Source organism: Pleurodeles waltl, chromosome 11, assembly GCF_031143425.1.
Source record: "Pleurodeles waltl isolate 20211129_DDA chromosome 11, aPleWal1.hap1.20221129, whole genome shotgun sequence".
NCBI classification, from domain to species: domain Eukaryota; kingdom Metazoa; phylum Chordata; class Amphibia; order Caudata; family Salamandridae; genus Pleurodeles; species Pleurodeles waltl.
In genome coordinates this window covers 145962382-145980876 of record NC_090450.1, presented here as the reverse complement: position 1 = coordinate 145980876, position 18495 = coordinate 145962382, and the positions used below count along the sequence as shown (strand labels likewise).

Below are 18495 nucleotides of genomic sequence, written 5' to 3'. Positions count from 1 at the left end.
GCAGGCCGAATATATGAAATAGAAAGTTAGATTTTTGAGGGCCATTACTCTGACCAGCCTAGTTTTGTGTTTATTTAATTCCCGGATTTGTTGAGTAAAGCCGCAAAGTTAGGGGAATTCATAATTTTCTTGTTATTGAGATAACAGGATCTCTTCTGCTTTTCAATCTCAAAAGAAAGAATTTCTGTTCTTGGGAGAATGAAATTTAGATGTCATTTTACAAGGTACTCACTAGCATACAACAGATGTTTTTGCAGGTGTTTACATGATTAGGAAATCAAAATTGTATTGTCTGGACAGAGTATAGCATCATAAAGACTGAACTTTAGATGATCTGCTTACCAAACACGTTTCTCCAATTGAACAATCGAAGCTATTGAGATGAAAAACCATGGTCTAGTGCAGAACCTTGTAATACTCACAAAGTAGACTTGATGGGGATCATTTTCACTCCGGCTAAGCATAGGCTTCTTTTACATTTGGTGTTTCATATATCGATTTAAATACTGCCACAATCCACATCCACTTTATCCAATTTTATTCACAGCAGCATCTTTTATTGAAATCAAAACCTGAGCAAGGCAAGGAAAGCAACAAAAAACTCTTCTCTCACTTTTTACAAACTTTTCTATCAATGTGTTTTAAAAACAGCATAGTCCACAGTATCATGATGCCGCTGGAGTCAACCTTACTCATGGGAATTTTATGCTGTCTATTGTCGGCTCCTTGAATTTGTCCAGATTACAGTTGTGTAACATTTTTCCAGAAATATCTGGCAAGACTTTGCCTTACCCAGTGACCCTGTTCAAACAGTACCATAAAACATCATTTCACCAGAAAACTAGCACTCTTTGATCTGGGACTATAGCTGTTTTTTTTAAAGGTTTTAGCAATTCAGCCATCCAAGCAATTGCTTAGGATAGAGGATTCCAAGCCATCTTGGCTCATGGCCTTTTCATTTTTCAGACTTCTTAAAATCATCTTTAATAGAAGAAACCATCAACTACTTGGGGTTTACTGGTGCTATGTCATAACCATTTTCATAAAAATATATGTGAATAATACGCTATGTAATCTTTAGGGTGAATTGGACACCTTTTCCAACAACTTCCATATCCTAGTTTCTTTGTTTAAAGTAAACTGCTTATTTGTGGCTTTAAAAAGATTTCAGATCATTTTTATGGAGCAAGACCCTATTACTCATTATACTTTAAATCACTTAGTCAGAAAAATGTGGTATCTTCGAAATCTTTGACAAATCATTCTGTATTTTCTGTGCAAAAGAAAAGGACCATTCATGACACCTTACTATGCTTCATCAAATAGCTGGCAAAATGCTGTGCAATAAGCTGCACTAAAGTCTCTATTCCTAGGGGCACATTTTCCTGGGACCTAGTAGTAATATTAAATTTTATATTAACTAGGGACGCTACTACCAATCGTGGCACCAACCAGCAATCGCAGAAAGATACACAGCCTGCAAATCCACATTTTCTTCTCCACGGTATCCTACTAAAGGCATCCAGAAGCAAATAATGTTCATGGGAAAGCACAGCTGAGAGTTTTTTCCACTAAGCCTCTTTTAGTTGAGTAAAATCAGAGAAAAACGTTTGTCTTCATTGCCCGCCTGACTAGGCAGGCATATAAAAAAGTCATCTCTAATCTTGTCATTTTCTTAAACAAAAGTCAATTGCTAAGCCTTAAGTGTGACCTGTCTTTATATTTTTTGTAACATTTTACTTAAATGACAGTCTTTCTCATCACTTTAAAATGCTTGACTATCATCCTTAGGAGTTAATGTGTCTCTGAAAATTATTACATGATCTGATAACAGATCTATTTCAATATATTTGTTAGAGGTTATACTCTTGATTTACCCGCTAGCTGGTACAGAAAGCATCATCATTGATTCTATTCTAGGTTGAACCCAAAACCAAAAAGTAATTTTTTGCTATAAAGAGATCCACAGCATTGCTTATAAATCCCAATTTGGCCTGTAATGGGAGTTACCAATCAGATCAGTCAATCTGACAAACATAACGATGGCCACAGTGTTCACTGGCTATTCCCAGAAATTGGTTAAAACCTTAGGGTTCAGGGTTGATTTTTTGAAGCTTTGAGTGATCAGATCCATGTTTAGAAAATTGTACAAATAGCCTGGGAGCTTGGGCTTTGGATGGGTCAACTGTTATCAGAAAGGCAAACATGTTCAAGATATCAATGTTTTTGGTAAGACTTGTCTGTGATGGGCGTGGGTACCTTAAATGATGTCTTTGATTATGTTGATTGTATCAGAGAAGAAAGGAAAAAAATATGTAATTTGTTGTCTAAAGAAGATGATGAGTAGCTGGCCAGCTCAAAGCTATTTGCATAGATGGTTTTGAAGGTGGTGGCTGCAGCATTAGATAACCTGGTGATGTGATGTGTAGTTCTTGGTGTCCTACATGGGGATTGTTCTAGGCACATTTGTATACCTTAATGACTATGGACAGGTTTGTTTTTAATTTGCAGTAATATTTGGATTTATAATTTCCTCACTTGATGTTGAAGTAACCAAGAAATATGTTTGCCAAAGACCATTTTTAAGAAATGTGTTCAGCAAGCTGGTCAATAATCTTGAGTCAGCTGTAGCTAATTTTACAGAGTGAGGGGGACAAAAATGTCAATTTTGAGGCACCCAAAGATGGTGAAGGTGATGATAACAAATAGTTTAAATTTCATTACGTTTTTAAAGATGAATGCAACATCACTTGCAGTGTTGAGTTGTCTGCATTTGTGATGCACAGAGGCCAGCTTGATGTGCATTTGCTGATCTAACCTTAAAGAGTATGAACAGGAGATTTGTAATATGTTGTTCAATGTTTGAGGGATGGATGCGAAAACAAAGGAATAGAATGAGGTTATTCTTTAGGACAAATTTCTACAAGTAGGGATCTGTAAGAAGAATAGTAGGCTGGGAATTAGGCAAAGGAATGGATCTGTCCCACACAGCTACTCTGCCCGCTGAGACCTACTACCCCTACAACAGGAGTTGGTATCTTTATTTCCAACTTTGTATTGCTCCATATTATGGAAATATTTTTTAACCACTCGAGCCATTACTCATGCTATTTCCTCAACTTTGGTTCACACAAGTCTTGCCAATTATAATTTTTTTCAAATGCTGTAGTGATGTTTGTGTTTTGACCATTGACTTTGTGTCGCACCACTTTGCACTTGGCTTACCTGTCCACCGTCACATTAGTGGTCATCAGTTACAGACTCCATTTTGTATTCAGCTCACCAGTTACAGACTCCATTTTGTATTCAGCGTAGCCTTAGCTTCAATGCCACGTTAAAGGTAGCTTTCCGTACAAAACATGTCATACACGTTTTCTATTCTGCGTGTTCTTTTCTCACCGAAGGGCTAGTACATAATGTGGAGGAGTCAGTTAGCAAGATAAGGATGTAATAGACTGATGTTTATGGTACAGCAGGGAACAGTTTAGTTTCGGGAAAGACACCCTGGGATTTTGGCCAAGTTCCAACGTGTTTCTTTCAAAGCTTACCTAAAATAGCCAGCATTTTTTAATACTTCTTACTCAGAGGGAGGGTTTTTTACAGAAGGCTCATTTGTTTAAAATATATAAGAGACCCTGGTCGACAGTGGGAGATTCAGAGACCTCAATCAGGATTTAGACTTTGAATGCCTGATATATTTCCCGTGAGGGTAAAGATCTCTCTTTCTCATTGCGGTTGAACAGGGGTCAATGACTTGCTGGCAGGAGAAAAAAAAAAGCACCAGACAGGCCCTACGGTGATGCATTTTTAATAATTATTTGCTTTGCATTGTGTGTATGTATATATATATGTATGTTTACGTCCTTGCATTTATATATTTGCTGTTTATAGATTGAAGATTCTTTGTACATGATCTTACTTCATTGTTTCACATTTTTAAGGTACACTTTTGGCTATGCAGGCCTTCCTTCACGAGCCTTGAAAAATATATAATAAATGTCTTCTTCAGATGAAGAAGTGCATTCCAGAGAAACTTTTTGACTCCTTTCAGTGTGTGTATTTTGGCTCAGTCAGCAGTAAAGCAAAACACATGCACCAATGTAAATGTAATGCTCCATAACCTATATTATTCATAAGGTAATTGTGTGTTAATGTGAGGCTGTATAAGTATAAAGTCACACTTTTACACAATTGAGTCTTAATCATTCACCTATAGTATGCTCATTTTAACCAAATGTGAATTCTTAAAATTGGGCTGACAACAAGTAGGCCTCAGTTGCTTAAAGCTTTTCCTAATTAAACATAATATTGATTTTAAAATGTGCTTTAGGGTTTTTCTTCTCATTGCAGGAGCAGGATAACTTTCAATAGCTGGAAGAGTAGCTCATTGTTTTGCTTTAGGAATGTTTCAATAGATCATTTTAATTGGAAGTCTGTTGTAATTTAAACCGTGCATGTGGCTGAGAAAGATCCTCCAGTACTGTGCAGTATGGACCGCTGATACATTCTAGGCAGTGCAACTCTGTCTGCCTTTGTACGATGAAGGGAACAAGGAGAATTTACTTGCTTCAGATAAATGGCATAACTTGATTGGTACAGATTGGGGAGCTGGTGGGAAGATGTTCAGGAGAGAATGCAATATATTGTAATGGTTTGCCTTAGAACAGTTTAGGAGACCCTTTCCCGACTCTGCTGATGGACAACCTTTCCCTAACGCTGCTACTAAAGATCCTATATTTCTAGTTCTTCAGGTTCTTCCAAAACGTGTGTGTTCCTTTGCCTTCAATCTTAACTTGGTTCACTTCAGGCTGAAACTTTCTGCATAGGATTTTCTCTTGCCATCATTCAATGCTTTATTGAGTATAGGGATTTTCCTTTATGTAACCAATAGTTCCTCTGTCCTGCATTTTGTACCTTTTAATGATTTGCATGTCATCTACATCAGTGGTTCTTAACCTTTTGACTTCTGTGGACCCCCACTTTATCATTACTGGAACCCAGGGATCCCCACTGCATCATTATTGGAATCCGGGGATCACCACTGAGTCATTACTGGAAGCCAGGGACACCGGCCTAAACATTGTTGATGATCTGACCTGCAAAACAAAACCCAACAAATACAGAAACAAGCATCCAGCAAACATATACACATTTAATTTAATTTGCAACCACATATATAGTTTTAAAAAAATGTAATAAGAATGTTGGAGCTTTTCTAAACTCAATTGAAGTCACACATCATCCATACTATTTTCTGTTTGATCCATCTGCACTGCTCCACTAATCAATCTGAGGATACTAATTTAATTTGTAGCCTCCAATTTCAAATTCCTTGACATTTACAGTACATTTAGAAATTTTCAAATGTACATTTAGCCACTTTATATAAACTTTTTTAAATCTGTTAATATTGGTTAGTTTTGTAAGCAGTCACGGACCCCCTAAGGAGACTTTTCAGACCTCCCGGGGGTCCCCAGACTACAGATTGGGAACCACTGGTATGGAAAACTGTGCTACATCACACACATGATTTCCTTCACTTCCTACCCTCCTATTCAATAATTGTGTTTACCAAGACAGCTTGTGTCTGTCTACCCATCTCACTGATTTTAACATCCTTTTTGTGAGGGTCTCAGCTTTAACTTTGTCAGTGCTCTTAACCCCCATATTGTATACGTGACCCAATAAGTCAGTTTCATTTTCCTTGGCATCAGGCACAGACTGTTTCATAGACAGCAACTATTTCTTCTTTTCTTTTCTGCTGCTTACTGCTATTTAATTTGAAGTTTTGCATCATGATTCTTTTATACGGCATAATGATCACAAAGGATAATAACAACAACAGTAATAATAATAATAATGCTGTAAACGTAAAAGAGTTAATAAAAAAGTTAAATGACACTGACCAACCAAGAGTTTAGCTTCTTTCTGAAGACTCTTCTTTGACTGTAAGCCTCAAGGCTAGTGGCAGGTCGTTCCATGCCTTGGTGGCCAAAAATGTAAAGTGAATCCTCCTTTGTTTGCTAATCTGATTCCAGGGGGTTTAAGGAGGTGGGCTTCTGAAGACCTTAACAATCTGGGAGGACAGTAGTGAATGAGCCTTTGCTGAAATGTTAGGGCCCCCTATTGTGGAATGCTTTATGGACTAACTCTAGAGTGTTGAAAAATATCATTTTTTAGTTAATCAGCAGTCGGTGAACTTATCTGAGCTGTGCAGAAACAGGCATTTGGTGTGGTATATGCAAAATTAGGCAAGGCATTTTAGAAAATCTTTGAACTGCTCAACAGGTATTGGGGAAGCCTAAATAGAGCAGGTTAGCAAAGTCAATCTTTGACATAATCAAGGCATAAAGTACAGTACTTTTGATCTCATTAGGAAGCAAATGCTGTGTTTTCATAAGGGACCGAAGAAGGGAGAAACACATGCTCATTACTCAAATTATTTGGGGGTGAAAGGAGAGGTCGCTGTCAAATTTCACTCCTAAAGTTATTGAAAAGGGAGAGAGTTTAGGGAGTTCTTGAGCTGCACTACACAACAAGATTTTGGTCATATCAGAGTTGGACTTAAAATCTGCTTGTGTTCATCCAATCAACCTCTTGAACAATAGAATGTTTAGATTCTTTTTTGCTGATATTGGCATTGTCCCATTGAAAGGATATGTTGAGTGTTGTCTGAGTGTGAAATGACTTGGACACCAAACTAATGTATGATGGGGGAAATGGAGGAATACAAACATTGAATAGAGTGGGACTCAATGAAGACCCCTGTGGAAACCCATATCGAAGAGCTTTGTTGCTAGATTTGAAATTGCTAAGTGAAACAGATGACCTCTGCATTGAGGAATGATCTAATCCACTGCAAAGTTGACTTCAGATGTCAATGTTTGACATTCTCTGAAGCGGTCGCAGATGAGATACCATATCAAACACTGATAAAAGTTCTAACAAAATTAGCGTGGCACTCTGACATTGATCAGATAGAAAGCTAAAAGTGCAAGGGTGCACATTTCTCCTTTCTGACTCTTTCTCACAATTCAGAGGGGATGTAAATGAAGATATAGATTTGTGGCATCAATAACTCAACAACGCAAAACTGTTCAAAACGTGGACTGTCAGGCACCAAATTATGCCTTCTTAATATCTGGGACATGGCTGAGCTGAGCCGTATGGAACAACTTTAGGTCACCCTGGGACTTATTGCGACAAAGCACAATACAACACAGCCCTGGGGGAAAGAGCCACTGCCAAGCCTTGAAGACTGGAAAACAAATATGGATTGGTGCATGGTGGCCGAAAGGGTAGTATACGAAGCAAAGGGGTGCCCACGGAAATGGTCCAAAGTGTGTGCCAAATTGAATGCCTATAGACAATGTACTGCCCCCCGGCTGGGCCTAACATAGACCTATTCGATGGAGTTCTTACTGTCTTTGTGGGAAAAGAAGGGTTGGGTAGAGCTGAAAGTTATGGGGTGAGTCATGAAAATGGGAGGTGAGGGCCTCCTTACTGTATTCTATTTGATAAATGTGTTCATTTGTACACGTCATTTTATATGCTCTGGTGCTATATTGTGTTGACACTAAAATGAATCAAAATATTTGTTAAAAAGTGGGTTAGAAACTTCTACAGTGTGCATCAGTATACATTTCCTGTATCTTGTGAGTATCCTGTTTGTGTATGACACCTATTTAGACAGCAATAAAATGCATAAAAGAAAAAAGTAAGCATTTAATGGAATGGCACAGAATACCAATGACAATATTTAATAACAGCAGCAAGAATAGATAAATCGTAGCACATCCCATTGCTTTCAGTTTTCTATTTTATTTCGGAGGTAAAATAAATATTTAAGAATTCTAAAGGCCATGCCTGTTTGACATTCTTCCAATATTACAAAGTGAGGTTGGTGATTTCAAAGAGCACACAAAGTGGCCTCAGAGGAAAATATTTTTAAACAAAGGTACATGCTACAAAAGGGGAAGCAAGATGGCATTGACATTCCTAAAACATTATGAAGGTATAAAATCAAAATGAATCTTGGAGGCATGACTCAAAAGAAGAAAACTGAATTTAGGAAATGGGCAGATTGAAATGTTTGGACAGCTGTTTTTGCACATTACAAGTCCGAGATATTAACACCACAACTGCATTACGTTATTTTTAAACTTCAGTGTGACAGGCAAAATTAGCTCTTACATTTCACTAGCCCTATTTTTGTGTACAAAATAATTTGAAAGAATATGAAAAAATTACCAGTGTCCATAATCATTATGAACTCAAAGATAAAAATGGATTAAAAGTCGCTCGTTTCAGTCTGACATGCTTCGATATCAGTAGCTAAAATCGTCATTAAAATGTACGCTGAGACTTATTGCAATGAAATATTTGCTGATGCACTGCACGGTTACAAAACGTGATCATGTCAATTTTCATGCATTTCAAATATGGGACTTTTCAAGTCCTCAGATATACTGCGTGCAAATAATTCCCTGGCGAACTGACTTTAAACAGCTACACAAAGTATATACAAACATAAAAAGTTACAGAATGTATTTACAGACAATTTAAACAAGAAGAACACATCAATATGGAGGAAGACTCAATCACTAGATTGGAAAACCATCTTCTGAAAATTTTACAAGTCAGGAAGTGAACTTCAAAGGAAATGTTCCCAATTGAACAAAACCTTGTAAACAACAACGAAACGTTCTTTTCATAAAGTTTACAGTCTCAGTAGGAAATATATTTCAGGTTCATCGGCAGTGCAGGGATCGGTCTGCAACTCAGAATAATCTGTACAAAACTGGTCCTTATACCCATAGCGAAGCGAAGTGCAAGCGCCTTCGGGCACACCTCGGCCTTCGAGGTGCTCCCCATTGAAATCATTTAAATATCCAGCTATGTAAGAACCAGTCGAATGCCTATTGGCAGGATGTGGTGAAGCGGTGGGTTTGTTGCGAAGGACCACTGAAGAAACCCCAGAGCTGAAAAGTTTTTGCTTATTAGCTTCCTGTCTCTCCTTGGCACGACTTGCGATATTGCGTACCCTACTTTGACTTCTAGTTGATAGTTTTCTCACCATTGGCTTGGGGATATCATTGTCGATTTGCTGAGAATACAAAGAGGGACAGACATCTTCCTGGTCAAAGGAAACAAGTTTTCTCAACTGTTCGGTCAGGGGGTCAGAAGTATGTGTTAAGCTTTTTGTACAAGACGCTGTGCTTCTGTTTCCAACAGCAGCGATAAAACCTCTACTGATGCGCTTGTACTTACTATCAAAGTTGCAGGAGATGTCCTCTGAAGTCAAATCGCCAAGGCTTTTTGATTTGCATGGGCTGGGTTGCTTACTTATTGCAGGTGAGAGGAAAGGTAATGATTTCTTCGACTTGGGGGTATTTATGTTATGTAATCTGCTTTTTCGGAAGACATACAATGAATCGTTTGGCTTATTTACAGTTTGCAGATCAATGTCTTCTAAAAAGTCATCAAATTGATGCACTTGCAGGGGACTTTTCTGTTGGACTGGGGTTAAGAAATTCTCCAGCTTATCAAGTTCAGGATTTGGGTTACCACAATTTGATGCGCTATTTCGTAGACCATTAGTACAGCGATCAGGTGTTTCAAAGCTATGATGCTGGTTCACAAGAGAAGCAAGTTGGTTCATTACATTTGTTTCATTCTCAGAAATGGCCATGAACTGGTCTTGACACTCTCCCTCAAGGTCAATTAAACTACTTCCTGCAGAGTTAAACTGATTCGGACCATCTGTTGGAGCAAATGGGCTGCAATTCTCAAGAGTTTCCCAGCTTGATAGCAATGTGTTTCCTTGCTTTGTTTGCAATGATACCTGTGGCAATACATGAAATGGTGGTTGGCTCTCTTCAGTCTCGTAGAATTTGTTGCAATGGAGTTTATTTTGCCCTTCATAGCTAGGTGAAGGTGATAGAACATCCTCACGAGTAATTGTGTACACAGAATGCTCAGTTGTCTCAGGGCTGGAGAATATGGTAGTGTCGGCAGTCGAGTATACAGCAGATTTCACGGGGTACAGACTGGAAAATGTTGGATTTTCGGGAGTTTTTAGGCCGGCTGTAAACATGTGTGACTGTCCATACGTTAGGGTCTGGCTGCTGATTCCATGAAGGCTTGAAACAAAAGTTAAATTTGTTTTGTCATCTGTGCTATCAAACATTTTAATTAACGCAGAAACAGAATTGCCAATATCACTCTCATTGGTTGATGACATCTCGTTGATGAGATGAGAAAGGTCCATGTCCAGCGTGTCGGCAGCAGGGTAAAAGTCATGAGGGTCGGTACTGACGGCAGAATGTGCATCCGCTGAAGAAAGCAATGCACTCATCTCACTTTCTCCAGCTACATCACACTCCAGATGGTTGATCTTTGATTCTCTCCGGACATCGCCCTCCTCTGCCTTATTCTGTTTCTCTTTAGCCTTTTCTATTTTCAATTCTTTATTGGATGCTACAGAATGAACTTCTTCAATTTGGTTAGGAAATTGTTTTTTATAAGACATGTTACTATGGTATTCTGCAGGCATTCGACATGCAAGGTCTAAAATGTCTGTATATTCATTTGTACACAATTCCTTGGAAGCCCCATCATTAAAATCCTCCTCCTTCTGATCTTTATTGGGCAGAGTTGAAGGGAGCAAAAAACATGATTTTTCCTCATTTTTTGTAAAAAGGGGTTCGTAATCAGATGAGATTTTCCTTTTTTCACCTTCACTGCTTTCTGTTGAAGCAAGTAAACAGCACATTAACTTTACATACAGTTATTTACACATAAACACATATTTTACCAGAATGACAAATGGAGAACATCAAACTGTGATGGAATAAATTACTATGGAATTGAGCAGGTCTGGTAATAATTATATGTGTGATATGAATACATGGGGAAGTACATTGTTAATGTTTTCACTGAAACGTCCAGTAAATGTAAATTACATCGCATTTGTGATGTAATATATATTACAAATGCCAATGAGGGATCATGCTCCGTGATTAATGATTACCTTCGAGGTTTCCTATTCAGATTTGTACTAAAAGGAAGAGGGGCAATAAAAACAGAACAAAGGAGCTCTGTTAAAAAGAATCAAATATCTGGTAACATGCACATTGATGAGTTTGAAACATTTTATATTGCACAGTTGGCGGCCAGGTATTGTCCAAGTAGTACTGTAATTGGGGTGCTAAATGTGAGACACAGGAATTTTTTCTGATCAGCGACAAGCAGACATGGTTTAATTTTCATGAGTTGGGAAAAAGGATCTTCTGGAATTAAATGATCAACCAACTTTATTGCATAGTCATGTCATCTATCACTAGAGTCTGACCAGCATCCATAGCAAATGATTAAAAAAAACAGATTATCTCAACACGAGAAATTGAAATACAGATCTAACCTGGTTAGGTCAAACGTTTTGAGTTGTGTAGTGACAGTGTGTATGAGTGGGTGAGAGGGTTTCAGTGATAGAACGTAGATAGGTACTAGTGAGTATAAATGTCTTATATTTCCATGTTTGGATGGGGAGATAAAGAGAAAGTGGCGTGCTAATTCGAATGTAAATTTAAAACAGTAATAGTCCAGCTTTACCTGAGTGAGGACAGTCTAGTCATAGTGAATGTGAGGTTAGTAGGGGCTTGGGATTATTGTTAATATCTATACCCAAAAGATTTCTGAAAGTATAAGAAGGGGTTTGAATGAGTCTGGGTTTCGGGGTTGAAGGAGTTAAGTGAATAGGTCAATGTGGATAACTGAGGGTATTTGTGTGATGAAAAACTGGATAAAGTGACTTTTTAAGGTATGTGGATAGGTAAAGAGAAGTTTGATGATGTGAAGGTCAGGCGTGGAGTGTGAACGTGCATACATGTCTGTATATTAACAGAGAATATGCATAACGAATAATGAGCCTACATATTATCAATGTCAAGCCTCGAACCTTTGACACAGAGCTTGGATTAAGCATCTGACCATCCACAAAATGACTTCTTCCCTCACAACAAATAAGTCAGGTCAGTGTATACTCAAATGGGGTGTAAGGATCATAGAATACCTGTGATGTGGCATAACCAGTCTACAGCTTCATATAGAAAACTTGGTTTTAGTTTTCCCATATGACTGCAAACCACACTATTAAAGCAATTTACTTGAGATTGTTCAATCTACTAGAAACCTCAATTTTCCACAAAGAAGTAATTTTACGAATGCTTTACCTTGAGCATTATCCTTTCCTTTGGTATCTTTAACTATTTCCAACGTAGGAGTAGTCAGCCCTGCAAGGATTTTGTCAACTGGCATTGAAGCAGGACGAGCCTGCAAACTCCGGGCTGTTCGCCTAATGACAACATCCTTTTCCCTTGGGCCAACAGTCTCAGACACAACATCTTTAGCATCTGTAGTCTCCTGGAAGCCCATTTTAGTCTTCTTTCTCGCCTTTGCTGGAGCACTGGCTGAGCGGCGCAGTAGTCTGTCACCTATGGATCGCTTTCGTACACAATGACCATTGCTTTCCAAAGAACTGTGCTTTGGATTTTTATTGAACAGCCCTTTTAGGCTATTGAACTGTCTATTCTGGAAAACAAAAATGGAACCAAATAATTGCACTGAAAATGTAAATAAATACTTAGAACTCTTTCCATGCTTTACTGTAAATGACACAAAATAGTACACCACAGCACACTACAAGTGTATGCCGTCCACAAGCTCATGCATGTATGACAATCTCCTTGGTAATAAAGAAGCTTGTCTGTATTGATATAAATCATATTTTCCAAAATGTTTCGCCTCTGAGAGAAACAAAATTCAATATTGGCTACTGCAAATATTAACAAGGAGAGTATGGCATGGTTTCATTAAAACAATGTTCATTTTGTTGAAAATGAAGTGACATGGCGTTTGCAGGTCATGCGAGCAGGAACCAATAAATAAAGCTGTGCCTGGCAAGTACATGCTGATATAGACTACCTTTGTGGCTCCTAGAAAGTGCAATATAGTATAACTGGGATTGAGGATTAATGGACTCCACTGAAATGGAAAGAAATACATTTTAGCTTATGCAGTCACAACTGTGTTGCAGCAAATACCACTCGCTGTCAAGCAATGCAAATATTAATACAAAAGGTGCAAGAAACAAATAATGTTTTGCCTCAACAATGGAACATGATACATTTACTTAAAAATGAAAAAAGAATCCTTTGTGTTTGTGATTTACTGAAGTAGGAGAGCGTTGTTTGGATGAGTAGGGAATACATGATTTATTCGGGTGAGTTAATGCTGATGGTTGAGAGAGTGGTAGTGAATTGGAGTTAGGTACTTTTTAAAAGAGATGCGAGGGTGGTTGCATTAAGAGAACATTGACGACGAGACCTCTGCGTGATGACGAGTATGTTGTGACGGGGTTTGGCAAGTAAATGTAGGCATATACGAGTGTGCGAGGATTCAAGCGTGTATGTGTCCAGAGAAGGTGCACATGAAAAATAAGTCTGCTTATGATCTTATTCTAAAACCTGTGCAGACCCTGATCCGGGTATGTGTGTCTGAACTACCATTTTAACTGGGGTATTAATTCTGTACCTAGCTAGCTTTCTCCCACACAATGTGCAACAGGAAAACATTTCTGCAAATGGTGAAGGCACAAATTGCGCAGTCCCATTTTTTCACCTGGGAAGTTGAAGAAGCCTGTGATCGTGCTGTGTTGTCTACATCCCGATGTCTAGTTTTATTTTTCGGAATTCGTAATTGCACACCCATTAAATTCCGCTCGTCGCGGACTGATATTTACCGGGTGCACAATTACCACCCAGGGTTACATGAATGGAAAAACGATACTTTTAGTAGCAGTGTCAAGCAGCCTTCCTCAGATACAGAGTATACAACTAACTGAGCATCTGGGTGGAGTAATTCGTCTTAGTATTTGTGAAAGCTGACATGCGGTAAGATCCCTCTCATTGGTCTTTTATTGACCCATAGAATGTATCTCAAACTCCATAGAATCTAATGAATAAACAGGAATTTAAGAAATCAAATACGAAGCCTACACAGAAACAATAAAGCTTTGGCGTGGAAGTCGTATTTTGGAAGAAAAGAGGTATTTACTGTACTGAGAGGACCAGGGGAAAAATATCTGAAAGACAATACTGGTAAACATTGAACTAAAGCCCCCTACTTACTAAAGCATATCTGAAATACAATTTGCATGCCATCAAATTGTTTGAAACAATATTTATCACTTACAATTTAAAAGAAGGCAGTGTACCCTTCACCGATTCAAGAAGACGAATCAAAACAATTGCCATTAGTTTTGCAAACTAACACATATTTGCGCTTCCTCGATAAGCAACAATCGTGCATGCTCTGAAATGTGCCGATGTCAGAACGAAAGTGTACAAAGTAATGTAAAGGCAATATGAGAAAAACTATTCTGTTAAAATAGTTTCGGTAATGCTTGGCCCTGAATGAGAAGTTTATCATTCAACCGCATGAAAAATGTAGAATAGATGTTCAACATTAATATTGAAGTAAGTAGGAATCTAAAACACATTTTGTTTTTGTGTTTTCGCAATTCCTCAATCGATTATGGCTCAATCGATTATGGTGCAGTTTAGTTGAAAAGTGTACAACGATTTCTAATTTCTACGCACCTTTCCATAGATTTCGTTGATTGTAATATGAACAAAGATTGATGCTTCGGTTAGTCCTTCAAGGTACACATGTCGATAACCTTAAAAAAAAAAAAAAAAAAAAAAACAATTGTTAAATATTTTGTAAAATAAACAGTAAATATGCGTACTCTGAGTTAATTTACGGAGCGTTGAAGTTTGGCATATGCGAGATGTTCAGCAAAACGTGGTGGATGTCCCCCCTGCCATACTTAGAGCGCCTCGATGCCAATGAGACTACATAAGGCAGCCATACTACGGCCCTCAGTATGTGGCACTTCAAGAGATGGTACATGGAACCAGGATGCACATGTGTGTATAATGGAGAGAACAGACAAAAATCAAGGGAAGAAGGGTGTGCCTAAGTCCTCACAGAAACTGAGCCTGTAAGAAACAATATTTAAGGACGTGTGTAAGATTTATACTGGGTCCAGGGAACCAATGGGTTGTAAGAGGCAGGCGCTTCATCCCCTCAGGCAGTGTCTGCCCCTGGACCACAGCCAGCTATCTCTGCCTGACTGATGAAGTTGCCTGCCGAGATTACAAGTTGGAGCAGGGCATTGTGAGAGTTAGAGACGGCACTAATAGGAGAACTACCCTTCTTTGTCCTGGGCTTTTTGGCTAATTTGGGGGCAATGGTGGCAGGGTGTTAGGTGGAGTTCTCCTGAGCATATAGACGGGCTCTGTCTTGCACAGAGCCAGCTAACGATGGCAAGGGCTAGTATACCAGAATGTGGGGCACAGGCAAGTTTGCACAGGTGGCTACTGCAGTGGAGACCTAGGCTCATGGTCCAACCAATGAATAGGCTTCTATTGGGCACACACAGAATGAGGGGCAGGAGGTAGGGTCCATTTCCTTCTAGGATTTCATTTCTTGACCAGCAAGGGGTGAATCAGGGAATGAGTGAGTGAATGAGAGAAACAGTGAGTGCAGTGTAGATCTCTACAGTGCCATGTGGTGTTTCTCCAGGAGAAAGGATGCAGGGCACAGACCCTTACACCTGTTGTTTTAAGATTTAAAGATCTTGGGCTGTTATAATGAAAATATAAAATAAATGAAGCAATTTCTATTGAAAATATATGTTAGTTATCAACGTTGCCACTTGCATGCTCTGATAAGTCTTAGTCTGCATCCATGTCAATTTTGTTTGGGGAGCCTATGTACTAGCCAGGGTGCAGACTCCTTGAGCAATGGGAATGATGCAAGCAGGCCATCAAGCATGATGACGTACCCATATCAGAGCACTGTCATGGGCGTCGAAAGAGCCCGTGGTGGAACAGACAATACCTCTGTCTCTTGGCGCTCCAACGGGAAAAATATAACATGAAGGAACATTCCAGCACGGAAAGACGGGCAGGAGACCTTCTGCTTACTCAGCCACTCAGGAGAAGTAAGCATTACCCACAAGAGATACATGTAAAGAGTTTGGGGGGAAACAGCAGAATGAGCCAATTAGTGGGAGCAGTGATGCATGGGGGGCTGAGGCTGAAGCTCTAATACTACCAGTGGCAGGCTGCATCAGGGCAGTTTTAAAATTCATGCCTGGTAGGGGGGACACATGAGTAGGCTCAAGAACAGGCCTCGTTAATAAATAAGGAATTCATCAGAGTGGTTGAACCGAGAAGAAATGAAACTCAAGGCAGTGGCAGTGAAGGTAAGGAGATGAACAGGAGAATGAAGGTGAAACAATAACATAGTGCCAAGGCTAACCCCATGCCTTTTAATATACTGGAGGTAAGTAAGGCTTTGGTGGGTTATGACAAGGAGGAAGACGCAGAGCTTTTGAGGAGTTTTTTTTTTTTCTTTTAAGGTTTTGCTATTCCATAGGAGGGACAAGGAAAAATATCAGTGCTCTTGCAGGTCAGAAACGTCTATACACTGGGGAAAAGTCCATCTTTGTTACAGTTTTTAAAACCTTTAGAATGTAGCGGGTTGCTGTGAGGTTTTAATTCACACAAAGTTGTGAAGATCTGTTTCAGCCGGAAGTCCCTTCTTTAACATCCACTCTTCTTAATGTCGAGGTACATTTTCCTATATAAATGTGTTTTAAAGTGTTAAGCAAGTTATGTAAATGTTGGCACTCACTCACGGAATGCTCAAAATGATTTAGCGCAAAAACAATAACATAACTGCATTATTTAACATTTTAATTTATTTAATTTTAAATAAATGAAAAATGTACCAACCAGGCAAAAGACTACTGAAGGTCACCGTTCTTTGTCCCACAAAATCTCGGCCTATTGGATCGTGATCCCAAACCAGAAAGCGGACCAATGCAATTTCTGGCATGTGTATGGTAAATGTTAGCGTCTCCTCCCACACAGGATTAAATCCTGAAAAGATCAAAACAAATAGCATATGAAGTTAAGTAGAAATGAAAGATTATTGATTACATTGCAGCTTTTTATTTATGATCATGACAACGAAGGAGGCATTTAGTGAATAAAGTTAACTAACTGTCTTGAAATAAGACCATTACCTTTGCATTTCAGGAATAGCTTTAAGGTATCATTCCGACTTTAAGTAAAGATGCACCTTCGATGCTGTGCATGCATTTCGTAGTTTACAGCATATTTTTGTCTCCAAGACAAACAATGTTACTCTATTCTTCCTTTACTGAAAGGTTCACCGACACCAGTCAAGTGACTGACAAATCTGGTTCACAGCCCTCCTTTATTTCTTCCTGTAGTGTTCACTTTGTAGGGTTGGACCTGTAGTGCATATATTAAAATGCAGAGCATTTATACGCTGTGCGGTGTAGCCCTCGCCCCATGCACAGAGCCCCAGGAGTGGTGACTAACTGGAAAAAATCCAATTTGTGCAATTCACCATAATATATGGTGACAATAATATCTATCTTTGCTTGAAGGCTACCCCAAATAGGGTCAATGAAGACAGTCTAGGACCAGTCGACATCTTGACAGGGCCATTAAGAAAAATCTAACCTCTTCCAAGGAATCTTGTCATAGAGTAATATCCAGCGTGGCTTTTACCTCATTCACCAATGGCCAAAAGGAGCAAACATTAAATTCGCACTCCATCAGTGTTTCATCAACACTGAGAGTGAAACAGCTGGCTCTACATAGGATTAATAGTCCCGTCATCGAAAATTAAGTGAAGCACATTTTATCCAGTTCTTTGCCAATGCTTGTTTGTCCAAGCAGTTCCCCTTTCCAAAATGAATTCTTCCAATAAACCCACCAAACATAACATGGGTCTCTCCGGTTGTCAGCGCATAAAAAAATGTAGGGCCTAAGCTTCCTGGGACACTTGACTGGTCCTTGGGGGAAGCACGTCTTTTCACTTTCTCAGTGGATAGCAAACTGAACCTATGAGCAGGGACTGCCCAGTCACCTTCAATTCTATAAATTTTTCACGTGTAATGAATCTGTGGGTGGTTTGTACTGCACCAAACCTTTTAAGTGGCTGCAATTATTTTATGGCGTGGGTTCTTCATGACTCAAAAGTCTGAATACAAAGGAGGAGCAGAATGTTAGCAAGGCATTGGAAACAGCACTACGCAATTGTGGCATTAGTAGTGATTTGGTACAATTTTTACACAAGTTGGTGTCTCAATGCTGCGTAAAAATATAACGAAAGTAAGTCCATTAATTAAAACTTCACGTGTAATTATAAAATTCAGGTAATGGATTTGAAACTGCATTAGGGAATGTGTGAGTTGCAAATTCAAGCAATATTATTCGCCATTATGTTAGGTTTGTTAAGCTGTTAAAACACGCAAACCCACTCAACTTACAAACTCCAGGACGTTTGGCAAGGTATTGATATAGACCTGTAGGAAAAAGTGTGATTGAA

The 18495-nt window shown here is 38.9% G+C and overlaps 1 protein-coding gene across 3 annotated transcripts in view; it reads right to left on the bottom strand.

Annotated features, from left to right (window-relative positions):
- Positions 1 to 7788: 7788 nt before the first annotated feature.
- The window catches only part of PLCH1 (phospholipase C eta 1), a 783092-nt gene continuing 772385 nt past the window's right edge, over positions 7789 to 18495 (bottom strand). For 2 of the 3 annotated variants that reach the window (XM_069213310.1, XM_069213309.1), the window contains exons 20-24: positions 16866 to 17012; positions 14661 to 14740; positions 12985 to 13044; positions 12234 to 12591; positions 7789 to 10749 (exon numbers count right to left, since the gene is read on the bottom strand). In XM_069213310.1, the coding sequence (XP_069069411.1) occupies positions 8720 to 10749; positions 12234 to 12591; positions 12985 to 13044; positions 14661 to 14740; positions 16866 to 17012 (2675 nt within the window). In that variant the 3' untranslated portion in view covers positions 7789 to 8719. The remainder of the gene's footprint in view (positions 10750 to 12233; positions 12592 to 12984; positions 13045 to 14660; positions 14741 to 16865; positions 17013 to 18495) is intronic. The other variant, XM_069213311.1, reaches the window with a different exon arrangement.